Below are 22,778 nucleotides of genomic sequence, written 5' to 3' on the forward strand. Positions count from 1 at the left end.
TATCTTAAAAGATAGCTTTTTTAAAAAAATCCAGAAAGTAAATAAATTAAATAATGGCATAGTAAAACAAACTCAGATTTAAAGACAAAGTACTCTTTGCCCTGGATTCCACGTTTACAGACTGTGGACCAATGCATAAATAAGAAAAATTTACAAACAAGAATTTCAACAGATTATTTTTCTTTCTATGTCATATATTAATTTCGTCTTTGGAAACCTATGAGATCTCTATATTGAAAAGTGTACATGAGAGGGAGAGTTCATGGAGGTACAACTCTCAAAAAATTATCAGTGTTGGTTCTTATCAGTGTTGTTATACAAACCTTCCTTTTTGTCTTCTGCAGGAATCTTCACTTTTGTGTCTGTTATATCTTTGAATGAGGCGAGAAAGAGTACTACATCTCCTTTTTCATTCTTTATAGGAACAATATCCAGTAAGCACCAGAATGAAGAGCCTGCAAGGATAAAGAATGATTTTAATTCAAACAGCTGTCTTTTAGCAGAGAGGAAAAAAAAAAAAAAAGAGTGGACTACTAAATCTGCAGCTCATATAATTCTAAAAAAAAAGAAATTAAAAATCTTGTTTAGAAGGTCAGTCGTCAGGGTATCACAGATGTTTAGCCCATTTAAATCTCTGCATCATCTGTTGAAGCTCAGTAAAACTGCTTTCTCTAGAAGCAAGACATTAATTTAAATGCAAAATTTATCTACAGGGATCATTAATACAGTTTAATGAAGCTGCTTACTCCTCTGAAACCATGCTTTCCTTTGCACTCTCAACTGATGTTGCTTATTTTACTGGAATAGCTTCCACTTTGTTACCCTGACATCTGAAACTTCCATGTTTACTGTAGAATCATTCTCCCTTAACCATCTGACTTGATACTCATTAAAATCACTTGAACGAAGACCTGATACTCAGGGCATCATTCCACTAATTCAAAGATATTTAAACTAATCAGACATCAGACTTAGAATAGAAACAAAATTAAGTCCATGCATTTTACAGATGCTGAGATTTATAATACCACACATCATCTGTAAGATTAATATCAGCTATCTTCCTTTATTGTCTATAATGTTCACCCTGCTAAAACTTAAGTTAAACAATGCTGACTTTGGAAATAGTTTTAATTCGTGTAAACCTCTGTCCATGCCTGCTACATACTTATATGGTTTAATATAAACTGTTACAATTGTCACTGGTTGTGTCATGTCCTGTTTGCAAGATCAATTTTTCAATTCCAACAGCATCATTCGTAAGTTTGCTGTTAATGCAGACTACTCATAACAGAAGATAATGAATGCCTAAATGCTGGTAATGCACTAGAAGTATAATAAAGATCTCAGCAAACATTCTGTATTCCAATCCCATCCATTCTGGGATTATTCAGCCCAGCTGGGTATTAATGCTACCACCACCACCGCCAACCAGCCTACTAATGATTTATAAGATATGTAAGTACAGCTAGATAATTTTTTTAGTTTTAAATTTCTTTTTTGGACTTCTTACACTTCCACAATTGTGTTCCTTACCAACATACTACTTTAATTCTTAAAAAAACCCGTAAGAGTTCTCAGGACCACTGCTGCCACCGCTGATTACTGCCAAGTGATCAGCTGAGATTTAGAGGGTTCCTTAGGAAAAGCAAGCAGATGAGTCACTTCCCACTCTATTCACTATCTTTGGAAAACTGCAGTTTTGAAAATTATCTGGACACACCAAGATTCCAATTCAGCTTTCTAATTTGAATTTTCAACTGGAAGTTCCCTGACTGCCTGTGAGGTATGTATGTAAGCATGGGAGGTGAACCAGTAGCTTCACTTTTGAAGGACCACCACAGCTGTATGTATAACAATATGCTTCAAAGGAAGTTCATCTGATCCTCTCTGTCCTAGTCAAGCTGTCCAAGAGGCAGACTGGCATCTCTGAGCACGACACAACTAGTTCAGTTATCAGGTAATGCTTCCACATAAGGCATTTAAAAAAGGGACAGGGAGAATTGGGAATAGGAGGAAAGAAGACTGAAGGAGAGAAAAATCATGGGAAGAAACATATTTGCTTTATACTGAGTTTAAATATTCTTATTATGAAGATGAATGCAGAGAAAGCAAACAAGCCCTTTTAAAAGAAGGTAGAACTGATGTCAGAAGCAAGGTATTTCTACTGTTTCTTCTTGCATTTTAATTTTACATTCTTCATTCATTCTTTGTACAGATTTGACTCTTTTATCAAAACTTCTGGGAAAAACTGCTCAATAGTGTTACTGTCAGAAGTGTCATAGAGGGCCATCTTATCAATCTGAAGTGACGCATTCAAAAAGCAGCAGCATTGGGCAGTTTTACTTTACTCATTATAAATCTTAAACTGGACAAATTCTTATTTAAAAAGTTCTACTTTGCCTGGCTGCATTCTATCAGTAGTTTCAGTTGTACAAGAAGTTGCTCTGACTTCCTTCCCCTAAACAGCATCAATAGCTACAATGGTCTTTTAAAAAGTGTTTGAATCTCCTCCAGAAGTAGAAGCGTATCCTACTCTTTTCAATAGTTTCATGCCTTTTCGAGACACATACAAACACAGAAATCAGTTAAAGGCGGCTCCTGGAAGAAACTTGTAATCACCACCCATGTTCAAACAAATCTAACCCAGTTATACTAAGAAACACATTCAGTAATATTATTTAAAATGACAGATTTGTAGGTTTAAGGAAGTTATTGTAACATGGTTCAACATTAGAAATAGAGACAGATCCAATTAATGTTTTGTATTTTAATTCATTTGCTCTTTTGTATAATCAAAGTACATTCAAATTCTTTGCAGGTAAACATTAGTCACTGAAATTGTTCCATATCCAGTCAGCATTTAATGTCATTTGTTGTTTCTCTTCAGTCATATTTTGTCATTATCTGTCCTCATTCTCCTCTTCCTCTTCTAAAAATGTCTGAAGATATTGTGATTAAGTATAGCAGTTATCCATCAAAAATTATATGTACTAGTAAAGGAAACACATATCCAATACATGCATTGGCTATTACTTTCTTGAAGAGTTCCAAACTACGCCCTGCATGGTGGAGCTGTTAGTCTTGGAATTACTTATACAGTCAATATTAATAAGTCCTAAGCTGAGCTTGTTGTCTTGTTTTTTTTTTTGTTCTTCTGTCTTTACTCTGCAAGTAGCAAATAAATATGAGGTAGTCTTCAGGACTAGAGGAGATGATCCAGTTTAGGTCAGGACTAGGTCAGTTTGCTCTTGCACTCTGTGAAGAAACAAAGTGTGCTGTCTTTTACTATTGAGGAGCACTCTTGGAAAAATGTACTGATCCAATGCAAGCTGTTACACAGCTTTTACTAAAAGCCAGCATCATATAATTCTATGAGCCAAAAGAAAAACTCATCAAAAGAAGTGCTCTATTCTGTTGTAATTCTTTTGAGTGTACTCATTTTTAAGACAGAAATTCCTTTCTTGCTTCAGGTGGTGAACACTAACATATTCTGTATTGTCAAGAGTCACCTATCAAGGACATTTCTTTAGGAGGTTTATTTATATACAGACCCATGTTATTGCCCCAAGCCACCACTCTTGGCGAAAGAGTCTAATCTTTCTCTTGCATTATGAACTGAAGGTTCAAAATATATTTTAATAACCTCAAGGCTATATAAGCACATCACAGGGAAGCAGGAAAGAGACCAAATGAAGCATAATCTTATCACAAAGCAACTTGGGTATAGTCCACCTTTTATATGCGCATAAAAAAAAAAAAAAGCTTTGTGGTCACTCTTTACCACCCTTTCTACCTTTCCTTGTTCTGACAGTTTGAAGTCTGTTCTCAGACTGAAATCAAAAGAAAGGTCAAAAGACCAACAAATTTGAAAGGGAGATTCTGTACAAAAGCCTGCTGTCAGATTGCCAATAGCTTTCAGAACCAAGTATTCCTTTCACTAGAAGATAAGTCCTGCTTAAACCAAGGAACAAACTCAGACCATTAGCCCTATTGATGAGCTATGTGTACTCACCGTACGATAATACTCACTCAAACTTTAGTCATGACCACCCTAGATAAATTCAAATGAAATACTCAGAATGGAAGCCTTTGGTGGATATCTGAATGTTGTGGAGGTATAACATAGAAATGGAATAGGACAGACAAACTTCTTGTTTTCTCTTTTTTTTTAAATTCTTCATAAAAATTAATTTTGCACCTTCATAAAAATTTTAATTGAGCTTTTCTGCAGTATCTTCTTAGCCACACATAATCCTATGAATTAGTTAGAAACAGTGATACGTATGCAAAGCTATGTTCTTCTTTTGCTCTTGACAGCCTGGGAATAGTTTTGTCCACACAGACAAGTTTAAGGCTTCCTTTTTTTTCCATGTATCAACTGTCAGTAGTTATACCCACTTCCAGACCTTCACTTCCTCAGGACTACTCAGCACACCACTCTCCAGACAGACACCAAACCAGCTTGTGTTACCACTTATGTCACTCAAAGGGAGGAAATAAATGAACAAAGTCCTGTGATTTACTTCTACCTCCCCGTGGAGAGAAGAAGAGGGATAAAGATGAAGAGCTCTTTCATGAAATTCTGGATGTGTACACAACATATCAGACTAACCAAATGTAATGTTTCATAGTCTAAAAAACTGAGTACCTGAATTAAAAAAGACACTTTAAATGTTTTGCATATTAGATACACAAATCTTGTGGCACAAGACAATCACTCTTCAAGGAATAGTTGTCATGATATATACCTGCATAAGGGGACAGAATTAGGCAGCACAGAACATCATAAATATGACACATTTCTGTTTCAATGTTTGACTTAGTCAACTAAATATTCTTTTAAGCAGATGTAAATCAAGCCTTAAAAAAAGTAAAACTCGTCACCCCAACTCCAGGGTTTGTTATGCAAAAGATAAAAATATCTTTATATAGATAGCTCTAACAACTTGTCAACAAGGCTGATGCGAATCTTCAGCATTACAGCATGGTCTCATTGACAGTGTTACTAAATGTTAGCAAAAATAAACCTACTACTGGATACAGGATAATGCCAGAGAAGTTTTAGCCTGCTCATTTCTACTTTTCCATCACAGAAAGTGGGGACTGCAAGACTGACAGACCAGGATGCCAGGGACTTTGGCTGGGAAAGCCAAGCTCTCTCTTTCATTAGCTTATCCAAACATTCCCAGTGTCACTGATAACATTTCATTTTGAATGTTTTGACAAGATGTCAACATTTTGTTGAGGAGAGCAAAGTGTAAAGAAGAAAACAATGCTTTTAAAGATTTTTTTTGTTTTTTATTTTTTTTAAAGGCAACTGAACTAAACAGAAAGGGAATGAAGCTGAAAGAAAATGTATATGGCTATGATTAGAGTACTTTCTTATCAATACTTGACAATGATCAATTAACACTGATAATTTAAAGTTTTGCTGTTTCAAGCAAATAAACATCTAATTCTTTTCCATCATCTCTACAGAAAACACATGTATGTAATAATAAAATCTACCATACTTTTTCTTTCTTGAATTCTGCTACTGTATCTGACAGCCTGTGTGCTATACCTTAGTGACAGCCTTTGGTCTGGCAATAATGCAGCAACACTAACAAGAACACATATGGGCTATCAGATTTAAATGGTCACTGATGCTTGTGCCAACAGTTTCATAAAAGTAGCAAAAAAGGCTCAAGAACTTGTTTCACCAGGTTCAGCATGGCAATCTGATCATGCTTGTATCCAGCCAGAAACTCTCCCTACAAGTTTTGACAGTCAGTGTAAATCCATTCCAAATTATCTTAAGCCAGAATACAGTGGTATGCCAAGAACTTGGTAGACGGAAGGTGATATATAAGATACCTTGATAGCAAAGTAAAAATTGCATTTCAGTATGAAAAATTAGGTGTTAAACCTGTGGAGCTAATTTAGAAAATTCCGTTAAAAATACCTCTGCATCCATCTGTATAGGCAATGCAATAGCACACGAAATTGTTAAAATCTATGACATCAGAGAATGTGCAAATCACCCATCCATGTGTTTCCACCTTTTTTTTCTGCGCTGAACTTCAACCTACACTGTGTTCCCTCTGCTGCCAGGTAACTCAGTGACTCACATCATGTTTCCCAGCATGTTTAACTTCTTCTGCCATCACTGCAGTGATGGAGAGGAGAGAGGGAAAGGATGTTCTAAGAGGAGACACATTTAGCTCAGCAATCTCCTATCCTTGCTTCTCCTGCAAACTGCCAGTGATAAGCAGAGACAGGCTTAACCCATCTCTGTGTATTACTATGTGGACACAGACGTTGCCTGTTATGGCAGCTCCTAGTTTGAGTGCATGACTTTTCCAACCTTGGTGTTGATATTTTTTGTATGCAGCAGCTAGCACGGTCTGCAGTGCGCATTTTATGCAAACTAATTTATGAACTCCAGCACATCTACATTTCAGCTTTGTTTACTCAGCTTTCCTGTCTCTCCTTTTATAACTCAACTATCTTTCATACTTAATGAAACTTCATCTCAAAATCCTCTAGTTACATTTGAGTTTTCATTGAGCAAAAGCAGTGAAGCTAAGCAATGCCTGTTAAAGCCATGTGACATACATTATCCTTCTGTGTACTTTTTGTCTGCTCTAATTTCCTTTTCCTATCTCCATCCAGCTTAGAAAAAAACCCTGCATTTAAGTAGATAAATGCTTCCCCTATGTAATACGTTTACCAGGTTACATTTATAACAATTAGCAAAATACACAGGATTATCTAAAAACTCAGTTAAGTCAATGAAATGTATTCTGTTTAAATGCAAAAGGTTCAGGACAGATTCACAAATATTATCAGTCTGCAGTTTACTTTTCCTCCACCTCCAACAATCATTATTTTGTCATGGTCATAATAGTATAAGGTATTCAGCATTTGTCAGCTACCTCCTGGGAAAGTACTAATTGACACAGACTATTTATATAAATAAATATGAATATCTACAGTCAAAGTGGAAAAACCTCCAACAAAACAAAACAAACCAAAAAACCAAAACAAAATACAGTTTCTTCAATATTATTATATGGACTGTTTCAGAAATAGGCTCAATTCTTCCTGAGCAGCCTAGTCTTAACTTTCTTCAGTTGAATTCTGCTTTTTTTCATTGCTTAGATTTGAGCAATCCCAAAATGAGTAGTTTCTTTTCCCTTGATTACTATATTTTTGAAATATATTGTTAAAACTGTGCTTACAGTATGGCCTTTATTCCTCTTGGATTTCCAGAGCTGCTAATCCAACATGTAGATGTAATCACAGCAGTAAATATGATTTCTCAGTGTACTGAGGTATGTACTTTGGAAAAAAATTAATGCAAGAAATTTTCTTAAGCCAGGATGATCTCCCCTATACGTGTATGCATGTGTGCGTATATATTTATGTATATAATTACATATATGAAAAAACCCATGTATTTATACCCACGGGTTTTGTTTTCTCTCGGTTTGTCCTTGTAAGCTGCCTAAGGGCTTTGAAATAGTGTCTGACATTTTGACATTAGGAGAAGCTATAGCCTACATTCATCTAAACACAGCCACGTTTTCAAATGATGTTATTTTTCTTTCAAGTTCATTTTATTCTCTTTAAAAGAAATCTCAAAATTTCATGAAATTTCCTGTAACCAAAACCACAGAAATACCAGACCACTGCACTTACAAAGAAAATTTTCCACCTTTGAGTTTCAAATAACAAATGGTAACAATATAAACAAAAATATCTTCATGCAATGTATTTTTAGGACCCTGTTTCTAGGGTCTCCTCCAGTGGCAGGAAACAGAAGGTCTGGTCTTTGTGATATGTGAGGTTTTCCAGTCCTAGGAGAGGTTCTGGTCCCAGCTTTGTGCTTGTTCATATAGCTTTAGACAGATGTTACATGCAGAAAGGGTATTCTGCTGGTTAGTTCTCTACTTACATTTGCAAAGCTCCATTTTAGAAACTGATAATGAATTTTCCACTTCTTTTTCCATGAATTTAGTTCAGATAAGGTTTTTTTTTTTGCTTAAGGAGATAGTGCCTCTGTAGTTCCTATTATTTTAATTGTATCTGTTCATATTAATCAGCAATTGTCAGCAAGCTCGAGGATTTTCTGTTGAGCTCATAATTGAACCTATACTTGGCCTGCTGCCCACGGGCACCTTTCTGGAAGGAAGGAGCTAAAGCTGGGACATGATAAGGGGTCAAGTCATGGATACAGACTGATATCTTCATCCTGTCAGGTTTATTTTTTTGTGTAGAAGGGTTTTGAAACACTGTGGAATTACATAACACTGTAGAGAGGATTAAACTTCCCAGTTCACCACTTGAACCCATGTGAGCACATGCTGTAAGCACACTCTGAGCCTGAGAAGAATTATAGTAACCCTGCCAGTTGGAAAGTAACAAGTTTTAACCATTTAATTACTTAACTGCTCTATAAAATCAAACTGCTTTTGCAATTCCCTAGCTAAATCCGTGGGAGAGTTTGACAGATACTGCTACTTCCTGCTCTTCCAGAAAATCAGGGAACTAATGCAAAACCCCATCATCATGGGAGGTGGCAATTAGTCTATACCATGATCCAGTGTGTGGATTTGGGGATCATTAATAAAATAAGTAAACGTCAGTAGAAGGAAGGCAGGTAGCCATTAAGAGAAATGGTACTTTGACATTTACTCAACCGAAACCCAGCCTAACTGAAGGTGAAGCATGAGGATAACAAGTCAGTTTTTAGATAAAATATGATTTAAAACTAAGAAAAAAAAAAAAAAAAGAGGGAGGCTATCAGTAACCTCAGCGTGGCCATAAAATTGTGAGAAAATTTGAAGAGAAGAGTGACCGGTCTGATGTAGTACAATAGGTAAATACCTACCTCTCTTACTAAGAATGGATGTGTAGAAAGTTGCATAATGAAATAGATCTTTAAAAAATGTAAAAACGCATTCAGCATTACTGACAGCCATTCATATTAAGTGTTGTTGGAAGCCCAGGGCGCCTGGGTAGGAACACTAATCTGTAAGCATCTGTAAGCAATGAAAAGCCCATCACTTTGTAACAATGCAGTAAGCAGCAGGAAACTCGTATGGATTTATTTACTTATCAATGTGCTTCTAGGAGAACAAATCTTTTCTCAGTGAATCATGTTTTTAATAAATCATGTTGCTATTGAAAGAAGCTATTAGCCAATGTCACCTCGAGTGCCATCAGAACAACGTATCAGCACTGTCAGTGAGTAAACAGCAGTCTTGTCGAAGTCTCATTAAATTACAGCAAAGGATCTCAGATGTTTTAGATCACATTGTACACAGGGGATTTTACTGCCTTTTTTTTTTTTTCTTCTCTTCTGACTGAAGTTCATCCCCTTGTTTTGTCTCCTCACAGGCTTTTTGCTGACTGCTTCACTCAAGGCTCTGCATATTTTAAACCAGGGTTCTCCAGAGGAGCAGAATTCTGCCCTTTCTCTTCTGCTGCAGAATCTGGTACTGTCTCTAAAACATCTACACACTTCAAGGCTACACATCAGAGGCCATGGGTAAACCAAATGAAGTGTTAGGAGAGAAAAGGAGCCATAAAATTTGCTCTTCTGTGAAACAGAGGAAAATAAGGACATGCTTTCTGGCTATATCCACAACTATACCTTTTTTTAAAAAACAAATGTCTTCCTCAAGATCAATGAAAATTTCTAATGTCTACTGAGCTATATGGAAGGGGGAAGAAAAAAACAGAGAAGGGAAGAGGGAGAAAATAAGAAGAGAGGAAAGAAGAGGGGAGGGGGGAGGAAGGAAAGAAAGAAAGGGAAGGGGAGAGGAGAAGATAGGGAAAGGGAGCAAAGAAAAGAGTGCTTTTAAAAAGATACAAATTATTGTTTATGGCTCATGTAATTGCAAATAGATATTATTCTCAGATTAGTTTTCAGTGTGTTTTCTCTTTTTATTCCCCTCCTCCTGTATTTTGTACTATAATGTAGATAATGTGAGCAAAGCAACCCCAAAAGCTTTTTAGCTTTTTTATTTTTAGAGCAGCAATGGAGCAGCAGGGAGGTCATGTTGATGAGATATTTTGCCAAGCAACTGGACAAGGGACTTCCTCTACCTTAGAAACTAGACATCACTGGAAAATGGATATCTCTGTATGGATGTTTGGGTTTGGTTTTGTTATTTTTTTTTTTCTCAAATCGAAAATTCTTACTAATGCATCTTCTCTAACTGCTGGGCTTAACATTTCCCAAAGGCATGGTGGGTTTCAGAAGGTTGTTAAAACAGGGAGTCAGTTAATATTAAAAAGGTACTATGCAACTCCCATGTTTCAAAATGGTACAGGATATTTTCAGACAACCATTAAAAGTATGTTTTCAAATTTCTTATTGGAAAAAAGAGGTATAATTTCTGCAATGAGCAATTGTACTTTTGTAGACAGGAAAAGCTTTAGGTAAACCTAATTTTCTTTCATTTCAAAGGAAATTAATTTTTATTAAGTTTCTTTATAATTAATTAAATCTTCCATAATTTAAAATTAGATTAATCTCATTAAAAAAGTTTTATGTCTAACAAAAGTCATACATTAACTGCAAATAATGTAATGGAGCCTTTGTTATCCTGTAGCCACATTATTCAACTGTAACCACAGCAGAGGCTATATGGACAATGCTTCATGGCTTAAGGCTTATTTCATTTGCCTCTGTCTGTTACTGATGCTCATGTGAGAATACTGTTACACCTAGACTTCAAATAGCCTTTTGTCTGACGGCATCCAGTGACTCAGGAGAAGGCTCTTTCACCCTTTATACATTCATATTCTGGTCGTCTGAAATAGACCTTGAACCTGACTTTGCAGATAATACACATTCTCCAACACTGATGAGAAGAGCCAAAATACCTTGATTTAATCATGCTGACTCTAAAAATTAAAAGATTTAGGAAATAACTGTATTGTGCCTTCATGACCTTACAGGTTACTTGCCAGATCTTTAGGGGCCAAGAACTACTAGTCACATACCTAAGACATACCTCAGAAGGTGTTTATATCAGTACACACATAGAGAATAGCAAAGTGTCCCTTGTGTCCCTGTGGTCTGTCACAGATGAAACAAATTGTACTTATGCCCAAGCCCTAAGGAAAGTGGAAACAGTGGTTCCAGCAACACCCATTCACTCCAGTCCACTTACAGGAGGGATTTTAATTGCCCACAAAAGGCTGTGCAAACAGCCCTGTTTGCTGAGGTGCACAGCTACAACAGACAACATCGGGAAGCCAACCAAATATCCTTAAGACAGAAGTGGCCATCCCTGATTACATAGTGTCTCACACAACTTATAGACAGAAAGAGGCCAATTTCAGTGAAGGAAAATTGTAGGGCTGAAGGTCTTAAAAGGTTATGAGTGCAAACAGACCTCTTTTTAAATACTAGAGACTGATGTCTGAGACATAGGAAGTGAGTCTGATAGGGTCAAAAGGGAACCAGGTTATAGCCTTCTCTGCAGCTGAAGATGGAAAAGCTTAGACTGGACTGTCAATGATTATAGGGCTTATTGTATAATCATCTTTGGCTGTAATAGAAGAGGAAAAAATCCACACTGCTACATATTTATACTTCTGTCTGGGGCATGGTGAAGCTCTCATTTAACTACATGTACTTGCTATTGATAAATTTCTGCAGTGGTCTGGCAGGAAGAAAAAGTATTATTTGTCTAAATGTAGTTCCTCGGCATAGTGTCCATTTGCTTTGAGATTACTCTAAAAAAAGAGATTCAGGGAGTGAGTTCTTTTCTCACAATTTACTTGAATTCAAAAAGGTTGCTTTGCATTGCCATTATCATAATTGACAACTTAATTTGTTGCAGATGTTTTGAAGAAAATGTAGAAATAGAGAAGTAGAAAATCCCTTAAACAATCACCTCCTGAGCTATATAATTTTTAAACTTCTTGAAGAAGGCAACAATCATAAAATTCCTTGTCTTTAAATAGTTTTATTTTCTGTTTGTTTTCAAAACCCAATGCAGTTGTAATGAATAAAAGGTTAGAAACTGACTGAGCAATCAAAATATATACTGCACTATGATGGGAAGTGTCTTTTGAGTAAAATTTTCAAAAGATATTTCTCTCTGAAGCTGCTGTTGCTACAGATCTTAACACTGCTCTGTGCTAATATGGCAGGAAATACCCTGGATGACAAGGTACAAAGGGTTTAACTATTCTAAGGATTTGTTAAAATGCCAAAAGGAAAAGACAGAGACAAGTTCTCATCCACTTCTAGTTAATTCCAGGAGTATTGTTTTCTAGTTTGGTCAAAGTACAACTGCTGAAGATCATCCTTCTGTTAAGATTCAAACCCAAATGAGAAAGACAAGGAAATCTTGCATTTCATCCCACAGACATTTTATTCAGCTCCTCACCTAACTCCTTGCAGTCCACTTTTACTCTCTCCAGTGACAGCTCAGAGCAGTCTGGAACTTCTGTGAAATTGTATATTGGGCATGGGTTGATGGAGTTGCTTTAGTTGTAACAATCATTCCTTTAACAACTATTGAGCATAAGTGATGTGTTGATTCTTAAATGATGGTTAAATAGCTGTGAAAGGCCCCATTTCCAGTTTACTAAATTCAAATTAAAACTGTTAAGATCTTCAAGTCCCTACTTTGATTCACTACTTGTTTAGAATGAGCAATCTAATTAAATGATAAAGACTAAACCAGTTTTAAACTGAGTTTAGATCAAATTAAAAGTATTAAAATATGTGGCATTTAAGAAATCAATCCATATTCATTTTTGGAAGTTTGAATTTCTTTCCCAGAACATGAGACATACATGTAAAAAAAAAAATAAAAATAAATTATTTATTGATTTCAAGCTTCTACATTTTAGATCAAATCCAGAAGAAACCAAGTATAATTTATTGTGTTCATGCATTCATTTCCTTCACAGTCTTTTATTATCATAATGATATACTCATTATTAAGCTTCTAATAAGTATGCTAAGGAACATTCTTTGAGCTCAGAACTAGTTCCTTCAGAACTACCCCTGAAGCTGAATTCCTGTTCCTGAAGTTTGCCCTGAAATTTTTAGTTCGGTCTGGTAGCTAGGCCTATGTATCCATATAGTCATTTTAAGGCTATTATTCCCAAAGTTTTTAAACTTTTTAAAAAGATTTTCCTGCAACAAAGACATCTTTTTTTTTCTTTTATTTTCTCCCCTCAGACAACGTTGAATAAGCGCAACAGTTCAGAAGTTCAATTTTTTTCTGAAAAAAGCCCCCCAAACCCAAAAAATCCCAAAACAAACAAAAAATGAAACCAAACAAACCCCCTCAAAAAAAAAAAAAATTTCTAAAAAGGATGATTTACCAAATATGCTGCCTGCAGTTTGCAGCTCTGTAGAAAAGAGAAAAAAAAAGGCATTATTCTTAAGATTAATTTTGCTTTTATCAAAGGACCATCTCATATTATTTTAATACATATTCATTTCTGTTTCTCAGTGGTACAGAAATACACAAAAATGAAAAATACAAGAGGCAGTCTGGGAAAATTATTCATACTCAGAAAATGTCTTGGAATGGTTTCCAGTCAAATTATACACAGGGATGCAAGTAGGACAGATTGTGGGAATTCTTTTATCCTAAACGATTTCTCTTTATTTATCTGTGGTTCAGCTACTTCACTGATAAGCAAATTGACCTGCAATCTCTTTCTGCCTGCATTAATCATATCTATTAATGGTTTGAAGCACCTCTTCTTAGTGCAAAAGAATCACAATTTATCATTCAGGACAAAATCAAATGAATGTATTAGCTTTAGTTCTTTAATTTACATACATTAAAATCTCTTCTCACTGTGCCCCCTCATCACTATACAATGCTGGAGAAAAACAGCTCTTATCCTTCCAGATTAAGACAATTTTTTCCTATATTCAGACATGATTTACATATTTGAGACTTTTTTTAAACAACCTTCCTGAAACATGAGCTTAAGAAACTGTGGGTGTCTCTTCTAAATGCTAAAACCTAATAACAGACATCGCCCAAGCCTCCCCAAAAAGACAAGAGGAAGCATTTAGCAGCATCTTCAAAACAACATCAAAATTTCATACTGTGAAAAATAGCAGTCAAGAACACCAGCCAACTAAGAAACATATTCTTAAGTCAGGGAAAGTGACAGGCCTTAAAAGCCTTCTCCTGTCGCTCTAAATCAGACTATCTTCTTATCTATTATATCTATATATTATTCTATCTTCTATCTTCTTATCTATTATATCTATATATTATTCTTCTATCTTCTATCTTCTTATTATACCTATATATTCTTCTATCTTCTATCTTCTTACCTATTATATCTATATATTATTCTTCTGTCTATAATATCTAGTTATTACTTTTACAAAAGAACTTTCTGAAGTATTAAATATAATAACATTTGAGAGGAAAATGTTTCATTAGTAAAGTCGTTAAGCAGGATCTATGAGGAAAACATGTGGCCTAAACATATGTCTAAAAATTCTAGCCATATAATGAAACAGAAAGCAATATTCAACAGACCCCCACAAATCTTTTGAACCAAAGTATCACTGAGCACGTATGAAGGGAATCCTGTCAGTATCTCACTTAGTGTCACCTGTTTTAAGACCACATGAATGTGAAGATCACATGAATGATGGCAGTGTAAACACAGAATAGGTACACTGAAGGAGCCTGATATAAATTAAAGCAGAGGTTGTGAATGCTCCATCCCTGGCAGTGTTCAAGACCTGGCTGGACAAGGCCTTGGGTGATACGGTTTAGTGTGAGGTGTCTCTGCCCATGGCAGTGGGGGTTGGAACTTGATGATCTTAAGGTCCTTTTCAACCCTAACTATTCTATGATTCTATGACCTGCCACAGGAGTGAAATCTAATTCAAAATGTACTGAAGACTATGGAGTTGCTTAATGTCCAGATTTTGTTTAGTGTGACAATACACACCTAAATATAAAATTTACTTAGTGTGCTGATTATCCATCTTTTGAAAATTATTATTATGGTATTTAGATATAGTGGCTGTGCAGAATGAATCATTTGGATCATTTAAAGTTCTGAACATTTAAATGATGGGACAGAAAATTTTACATAGCTACTGTCTACCTTATGGTGAGTATTTTTAATTTTTTTAATTACAGTTTCAGCAATAAGGGATAAGAACTTCAATAAAAGGAAAAGTAAAAAATGCAGCACCACACTGATTGCAGATAGCACAGTCTCACTTTGCCATTTTGGACCCTGAATTTCTTCTGTGTAGCTTTGTAACTTGTCATATATGAAATCAGTAACACTAATATAAACATAGTTTCAATATGCACACAACTATATTCAACTCTATTCTTGTAGGTCTGATTATAGATATACAATATCATTACATAAAAATGTATGCTATTTATTATATGCATAAACATGAAGTTTTATTTTTGGGACAAAAAGGAAAGAAAAAACTTACCATTCTTCTTATAGAACATGATTTCTCCTTTGAATTCTACCTTTTCCTCCAACGATTTCTCAATTTGAAGAATCATCTGCTCATTTGTTTCAGCACCAAGTAAAAATTTACAGCTGCAGCTCTTCTGCATGACTTCAGTTCGTGCAAATCCAGCAAGCTCACAGAAGCCATCTGAGCAGTATACAATAGGGAATCCTTTAGCCACCTGAGCATTTGCAAGGATGAAGTTACTGTCTGTAGAACACAAAAATAAAACATAAATTACAGCCTGAGTTCTACATCATTTGACATCATACTTCAGCTTCATAGGAAGGCACTACTGGTCATACACTTCAAAGCAAAATCCCAACTACCTGCAAACAAGAATGCAACTTCTGGTTTTACATCATTGGTCTGAAATAAAATCAAGTCCACATAGCACTGTCATACGATGGTTCCTCATGGCTACGTACACCTTTCCTCACTGCATCAGCAAACAGTAATTTATAACTACCTCTGAGATGGATGTCAGCACATTAACACAACCACTTTGACCAAAAACTAGTGACAAACACAGAAGCTTTGGAGGAATTTCAAAGGTGCTGTGTTATGCTGCCATTCAGACTACTATGTTGTCTGAACAGACACACCTGTATCTTAAAAAAAGTTAAACTCTGTATGTTCCAAATAAGCTAAAGTTGACCTTTATCAAAATTCAAACAATTTTTTTTTATATATGATTTATCAAGGGAATCCTTAAAAGTAGAGTTGTGGGACATTCTGAGGTTACATGGAATTGTTTATCCTTTGTTTTATATATTTCTTGTTTCTTGGGTTTGTTGTTTTTTTTTCTTTTTTCTTTTTTCTTTCTCATCATAGCTTAATAGCTCATTTCCAGCCCTTCCTGAAGTGTCTGGAGTTTTTGTGCCTTAGACTTTCATCTTTGCGTTACACCCTTTCCAGATAAGATACAAAGGTCTATCCACCTTTTACTTTTTGCCTGTGCCTCCATATCTTGAACTAAGAGAAAAAAAAAAAAAATTATGGGAGGAGTCTATCTGCATTTTACTTTGAAGGAGGAAAAACTATTTTTCACTTGTTGCTTATTAAGGAATGTTTACCTTACAGCTTGCTAGCAGGAGCTTAGGAGCAGTCTAGTTCCAAAACAGTTACCTCACATTTTTCAGGACTATGTGCATATGGATTCATGTATATGTATTAAAATAAAATACTATTAACTAACCCAAACTCCCTTGATATATATTCATAAATTTAGAGAAATAATTAACTATTTTAATAGAAAACTCAGGTTGGTATGCCTAATCCCCTTACAGGGATATATTATTCATGAATGGGGAAGGGAGGGACAGAATTCATAAACTGAAATACATAACAGGAAAAATACATCTGTTTCAACATTAACTGCCACAAGAGTTATGCATCCATTAAGTTTTAACAGGTTCACCTCTGTTACTATTTATTTACACAAGGGATAAAATACTATGACTGATATTGCTAAGATTTCAGTACTTTAAAGACAATGCTAAGGTTTATTAAATGATCAATTTGCTCTTAAGACTTTGCTTTGGTTACTCACCTTTCACTTAAATCTAATTAAAGTCTTCCAATAAATGATTGCTATATTAAAGCAGACTTTTCTCATTTTCCAAATAATGCAATTTAAAAATGCATTCTAGTTCAGTGCAGTGCTTCACTTAGCCTGTCATTTTTATTTGCCTAACTAGGGAATAAGTATCATTACCATTCATGCACTGACATGCTGCTCCCCCTGTCAACATAAAACTAAATCCCCATACTGCCAAAAGAATTAAAATCAGGTACTTGCGGTGAAGTTTAATGATGGTATTACAGTGTAAGACTTACAGATCGTACATCCCAAATGCATCTGTAGCTATCAAATTAGTTTTCTCCTGGATTTTTTATTGTTTAAAATACAATTATATGATGCAAAGACTTTTTTTCCTCCCCTTTAAATTCTAATTATTGTAAATTGCATGAAGCAGAATATGGAACACTGAAAGGAGAGAAAAGGTAGGGAGGATGCTTTTGGAGAGCAGGAAGGTTTGCATATTGTTATGAAGAGGAATACGCTGGAGTTTACCAAGCACACCATGATTTTATGAAAAATTTAAGATGGAAAAATTCTGCTGTCATTTATGTCAGAATAAACCTCTATTATTTTTGGTTTAACATTCATAGAATTAAACAACGTACTTCTAAAAGCCAATCCAGTGCTGGCTAGAATAAGAGGCAACCTTTCTGTTAACATCAGCAGATGTCTCATAAGGCTTGTAAGCCTAATATTGCTGAACATTTTGAGTACAACAGTAAAACATCGGCATCAGGAAAATACAATCAGAATTACATTTTCTGTTCTTGAGCTTGAAGTTCAAATCAAATATGAAAGAGGTGCCTTTAATCCCAAACTAGTACGCTATTTAAATGATTTATTGAAAAAAATCCTTATTATATTTAAAAACCAAGCAACATGATTGTGTCCAATACCAGTTTCATCAAATTCTTCAGTAATATTAACTGATAAGTAATATTTAACTATTACACAAAGTAATTTATATATATATATATCTTAGAATGTTCTGGTTAAAAAATTATTTACTTCTGTAATTTATTTTGATGGCTTGGAATCTGTAATATCACTTGCTATTCCTACAGCACATTAAGCACCATAAAATATTTCAAAAAAACCCCAAGAACTGAGGGTGAAACTGATAACATTCAGGCTTCAGTGTGGCACAAATAACAAACCCACCACTTAATTCTATGACCTTCAGTGATAGCTAGGTAAGTCTTAAAATCCAGAGTAAAAAGAATGGCATTTTATAGAGAATAATTTATTAGAAATCTATGGACTGGAAGACAGAACTTTTGTAACTCTTGAAACTCACAGTAGGTAAGTTGCAATGAGTCATACGAAACTATTAGTCTGTACCTTGTGGTATACGTTTATTGTAGATTGTGATACTTCCATATAATAGAGATGACATTGAATTTCATATTACTTTCAGGATATAAGCCTGAATGGTAAGTTGTTTTATTCAGATTGGTTGATTGTGAATCAGTACTAGATTACTAGTGGGATTTTTTTTTAGACAAGAAAACATATCCAAGATAAATTCATGACCTATTGAAAAAAATGTAACCTTGAGTCTTTGAGACTGTCTAGGAATGCAGAGCATTTGCAAAACCAGACTAGAACTGCTACAAATCGGTGTACAACCTGAAATAAGAGATTTTGGCAAAACCATGGGTAACACTCTTCAGCTCAGAAACTAAGTGCTGTAAGTCTGTGCAAATTTAATGAAAATATTCACATTGTGTATTTCTATATTACCTTTGACTAAAATAACTTGGTTGCATGTTCAGGTTGTATTGGTGAAAGATGATTTTGAGTGCTTCTGTCAAAGATGGAACATGAAGCTTAGACCAAAAAAAAAAAAAAAACCCACAAAAATAGAAGTCCAAAAACATTCACTATGCTTCTTTTTCTCTATGCTCATTTTCTATAATGATCAAAAGACTTTTTTCACATGAAAGTCTGAAGGAAGAATATTAGGAGCTTGCATGCCTGCACTTGCTTTGGAAGCAGAACAAGTTAGAGTAGATAGGACATTGATCAGAATACTCGCCTGGTTTCCAGAAACCTCTGCCATACACACAACATAAACTCAGAGTCTGTTAAACAAGCTGAACCAGAACCATGCTAACTACACCTTCAATCACAGACCTACACACCATTGCCCTGGTTCAACGGCCTGAAACCCAGAAGTTATAACCTAAGAAACATCACAAATTTGTATCGCATGCCATCTGATACAGAGAGACAGGTTTGTTAAACACCCCATGACAGAGTTTTAGTATTGAGATAATTAAAGAGAAAGGCTATTATGAAATTTTCTGCTTCATAATTAATGCACACAATTTATCTGACTGTTTGTAATGAGACCATGTTACAATTAAACTCAGCACTCCCTTGATAAATCTTACTGTCACCTTATTTAGTGAAAAATGGCAAAAGGGTTTTGCTTAATACTGTAGCTATGTACTGCTATAAATCTCATTGCTGTGCATCCCCAGTTCTTGTAACAGTTCTTTTCAATCAAAGTCCAGATGGTTTCTGCAAGTCTTCATCTTTTATCAGTGAAGAGAACATCTATCTGACTTCCTGTGCAACTGAGCACAGCCAACCACCATGCTCATTTTCAATACTAAATTATTTATGAATTAAAAAGGATGACAAAGTACTCTGCAAAGAAAAAAAAAAAGAAAAAAAAATCCCTAGCAATCAAAAAAGCTGCATTAATTAAAAAAGTGACTCACATACTCTATGAAATGGAGAACAGTCTGTAATTCTTCTGGCTGAAAGGATTTACTACATTTTGATTTGATTGCACAGTTCCTACACGGGCAACTTAACATGAGGTGTCCCATTCCAGGTTCACAGAAATTACTGCTACAGAGAACATGACCACATTAGCAGTTAAGATTGCCTAACTGAATGAGTAAAATAGCATATGAAAATATTTAACTTCATGTCAGCACATTTAGGTGCAAGTGAGTTTAGAGTTCAAGCTCATTTATCAGCTACTGTTCTTTGAATCTGATTGAGACCAAAATGATTTTACAATGCATACACTTCCATATATTAAAGTTCCTCTTGAAAATTTCTGTGCAGGTTATGGGGTCACTAATGTGAAGTTTAGATTTCTCCAGTTCTAGGTGAGTCAGGAAAAAAATTGATTATACTGATACCTCTTTCCACTCTTCATTAAAAAAAATATTGTATATTCCTGTGAACATTAAAAGAAGTATGTATTAGAAAGTACACATAGACTGATAAACAAAGGACCCATCACTGTAAACTGATATAATTGATTTAACTGCTCAAAATTAAACTCCACTAGCAGAAGGAAACATCTAGATCTTTTTCTCAGAAGAAAATATTAACTGGTCAAAGAAATGTCCTTTTACTTTTTTTCTTGGTATTTACCTCGACTTACAAATTCACATTGCACACATATTACATGCACCAATTCAAATCCATGAAGTTGAATCAAGGTTGCAATTAAATATTTATTTTTCCCACCCTTAAGCTGTGTTGATTTTGACAACATTTGATTTTTCTGTAAAAACCTATTACATTCTATTGGACCAGCTTTATTTGTGTTATTGATCACACAGCAATAGCCAGCACACAGTTCTGACATAACTAAAAAAAGCTATACTGCAATTGTTAAATATTTACATGGTGGTGTGCAGCCTTATATGCATTGAAATGCTTCAAGTTAAATGACGCACAGTGCCTACCAGAATTTTGTCAATGGGAACTGGAGGTGCTTGCTCACCTGGCAGAAGTAAGCCCTCCTAACCCTTATGAGGAAATGCAGCTGCTGCTTGGTGTTTTTTATGGGTACCCACTGGAGAGTGCATGGATTCCCACTTCTAAAGGAGTATGTTTTGCAATTTCTCCACTAAAACATATGGAAATTTTAAGTTCATTGAAGAGGCAGAAGGGCCATTTGTGCAATGAAGCTATATTTAATTTCCTGGGTTTTTTTTCAGCCTGTTCTATTGATTTAAAATGCAATGGGAATGGTAGAAATGAAACTGCTGTAAGTCAAACTAACACACTGAGCTCTTATACAGTGAAATCATCTAGCCTAATGATTTAAGATCCTGAGATCTGACTTAGTTTCAAGTGTTCAACAGAGAAAGGTTTGCAGATGAACAGTTATAGAATTGTAGAATCAACTAGGTTGGAAAAGACATTTAAGTTCATCAAGTCCAACCTTTACCCCAGTACTGCCAAGACAACCACTAAACCATACATCTGAAGGCCTCATCTACACTGTTTTTGAACACTTCGAGGGGTGGTGATTCCACCACTTCCCTAGGCAGGCTGTTCCAATGTCTGATCACCCTCCCTGTGAAGAAATTTTTCCTAATATCCAATTTACACCTCCCCTGGCTTAGTCCTCCTGAATAGAAACATTTTCAAAGACAAGAGTCTTGTCAGACATTTACCAGTGTGATCCTGTCTATATCTTCCTTTATCACTTGTCTGAAATAGAAATTAAATAAGGAGTTGAAATCTGTTTTATTTACAGATATTTTAAGCACTATGTCACCCACTCACAGTCAGTGCTTAGTTTACAGACATACCAGACTTTCACCATTGCATGATATTTTGTAGTTTCAATGTTTTACATATGCCTTTACCAAGTAAAATGCCTGATAATCCTGTTTATACTACTGCACTGCATACCACTTTGGATATTTGTCCTACATGTATGTACTGCTTCTGATGTTGCAGTATATATAGCAGCCAGACATTATGGTTACTGCTAACAGAGCTAGTGAAAGAAGACAGGAAATTTAACAAGCCATTACTCCTACACACGAGGGGAAGAACTTGTTAGACATTTTGAACCCAGTGCGAAACACCTGTAAAAGACATTTCCTGCCTCTTTGAAATCTAATACTCCTTTCTTCCTATGAGACTATGCTGATTGTTTCCCCTTTGGAAGTGACTATGAAAAAGAGAAACCATTGTGGTTTGACAGTTTCTATATATACAAGAGAAATTTATTAGTAACAAAATTAAGAAAATACTTTCAATACTGAAGTATAAAGGGTACAAAAAACACAGGAAAGGTTCATGGTTCTTCACTTGTTTACACCGTGCAAGGCCACTTGAAGCTGTTCACTGCCCACAAGCTGATTGCAAAGAACTTTCAGTTGCTATTCACAAAAAGAATGAAGGAGAACAATACACTTGATGCCCAGCAAGTGGCCATGGAAGAAACTGAGAACAGGCTACGCCCTCTGGATGCTTGAGATCGCAGTGAGGCACAAGACAAATAGACTAAGTTTCCTCTGGCATTCTCCTCTAATTCTCCCCCATGACAATTTCATGGAGCTTATGGTGACTTCTACTGTACCAATTTCTTTCTATAATTATTATACTTCAATATTAAGATGCCAGGACTCTATGGCTAAAAGTAGCCATTTTGAGCCTTTACAATTTGCATGTTCCTCTCTCAGTCCATGAAATTAAAGTGTAATCTTGTGATAATTTTTGTGGGGAGAAGCAGCGGACTTGTACGTTCCTATTCTAGTGAAATGAGATCTCTGTAAACGGCAAGAATTTCTGCATGCGGTTTTCTCAGAGAAGTAACAATTCTCTAAAATGATGCTGGAGAAAATAAACTATGTTCAAAGAATGTTTTTCTGGCAAATTGACAGAAATTATTTCAAAAATGGTCCAGAAAACGATGAACAGTGTTCAGGAGATGTC

General features: G+C 35.3%; 1 protein-coding gene across 2 annotated transcripts in view; it reads right to left on the reverse strand.

The window, feature by feature from the left end:
- The window catches only part of KCNH8 (potassium voltage-gated channel subfamily H member 8), a 174,488-nt gene that overhangs the window by 102,336 nt on the left and 49,374 nt on the right, over positions 1–22,778 (reverse strand). For both annotated transcript variants that reach the window (XM_061362724.1, XM_061362723.1), the window contains exons 2-3: positions 15,464–15,697; positions 324–455 (exon numbers count right to left, since the gene is read on the reverse strand). In XM_061362724.1, the coding sequence (XP_061218708.1) occupies positions 324–455; positions 15,464–15,697 (366 nt within the window). The remainder of the gene's footprint in view (positions 1–323; positions 456–15,463; positions 15,698–22,778) is intronic.

This window comes from Neopsephotus bourkii, unplaced genomic scaffold (genome assembly GCF_033783945.1).
Source record: "Neopsephotus bourkii isolate Nb327-2 ecotype Australia unplaced genomic scaffold, CSIRO-AGI_Nbou_v1 NB_1132, whole genome shotgun sequence".
Lineage (NCBI taxonomy): Eukaryota > Metazoa > Chordata > Aves > Psittaciformes > Psittacidae > Neopsephotus > Neopsephotus bourkii.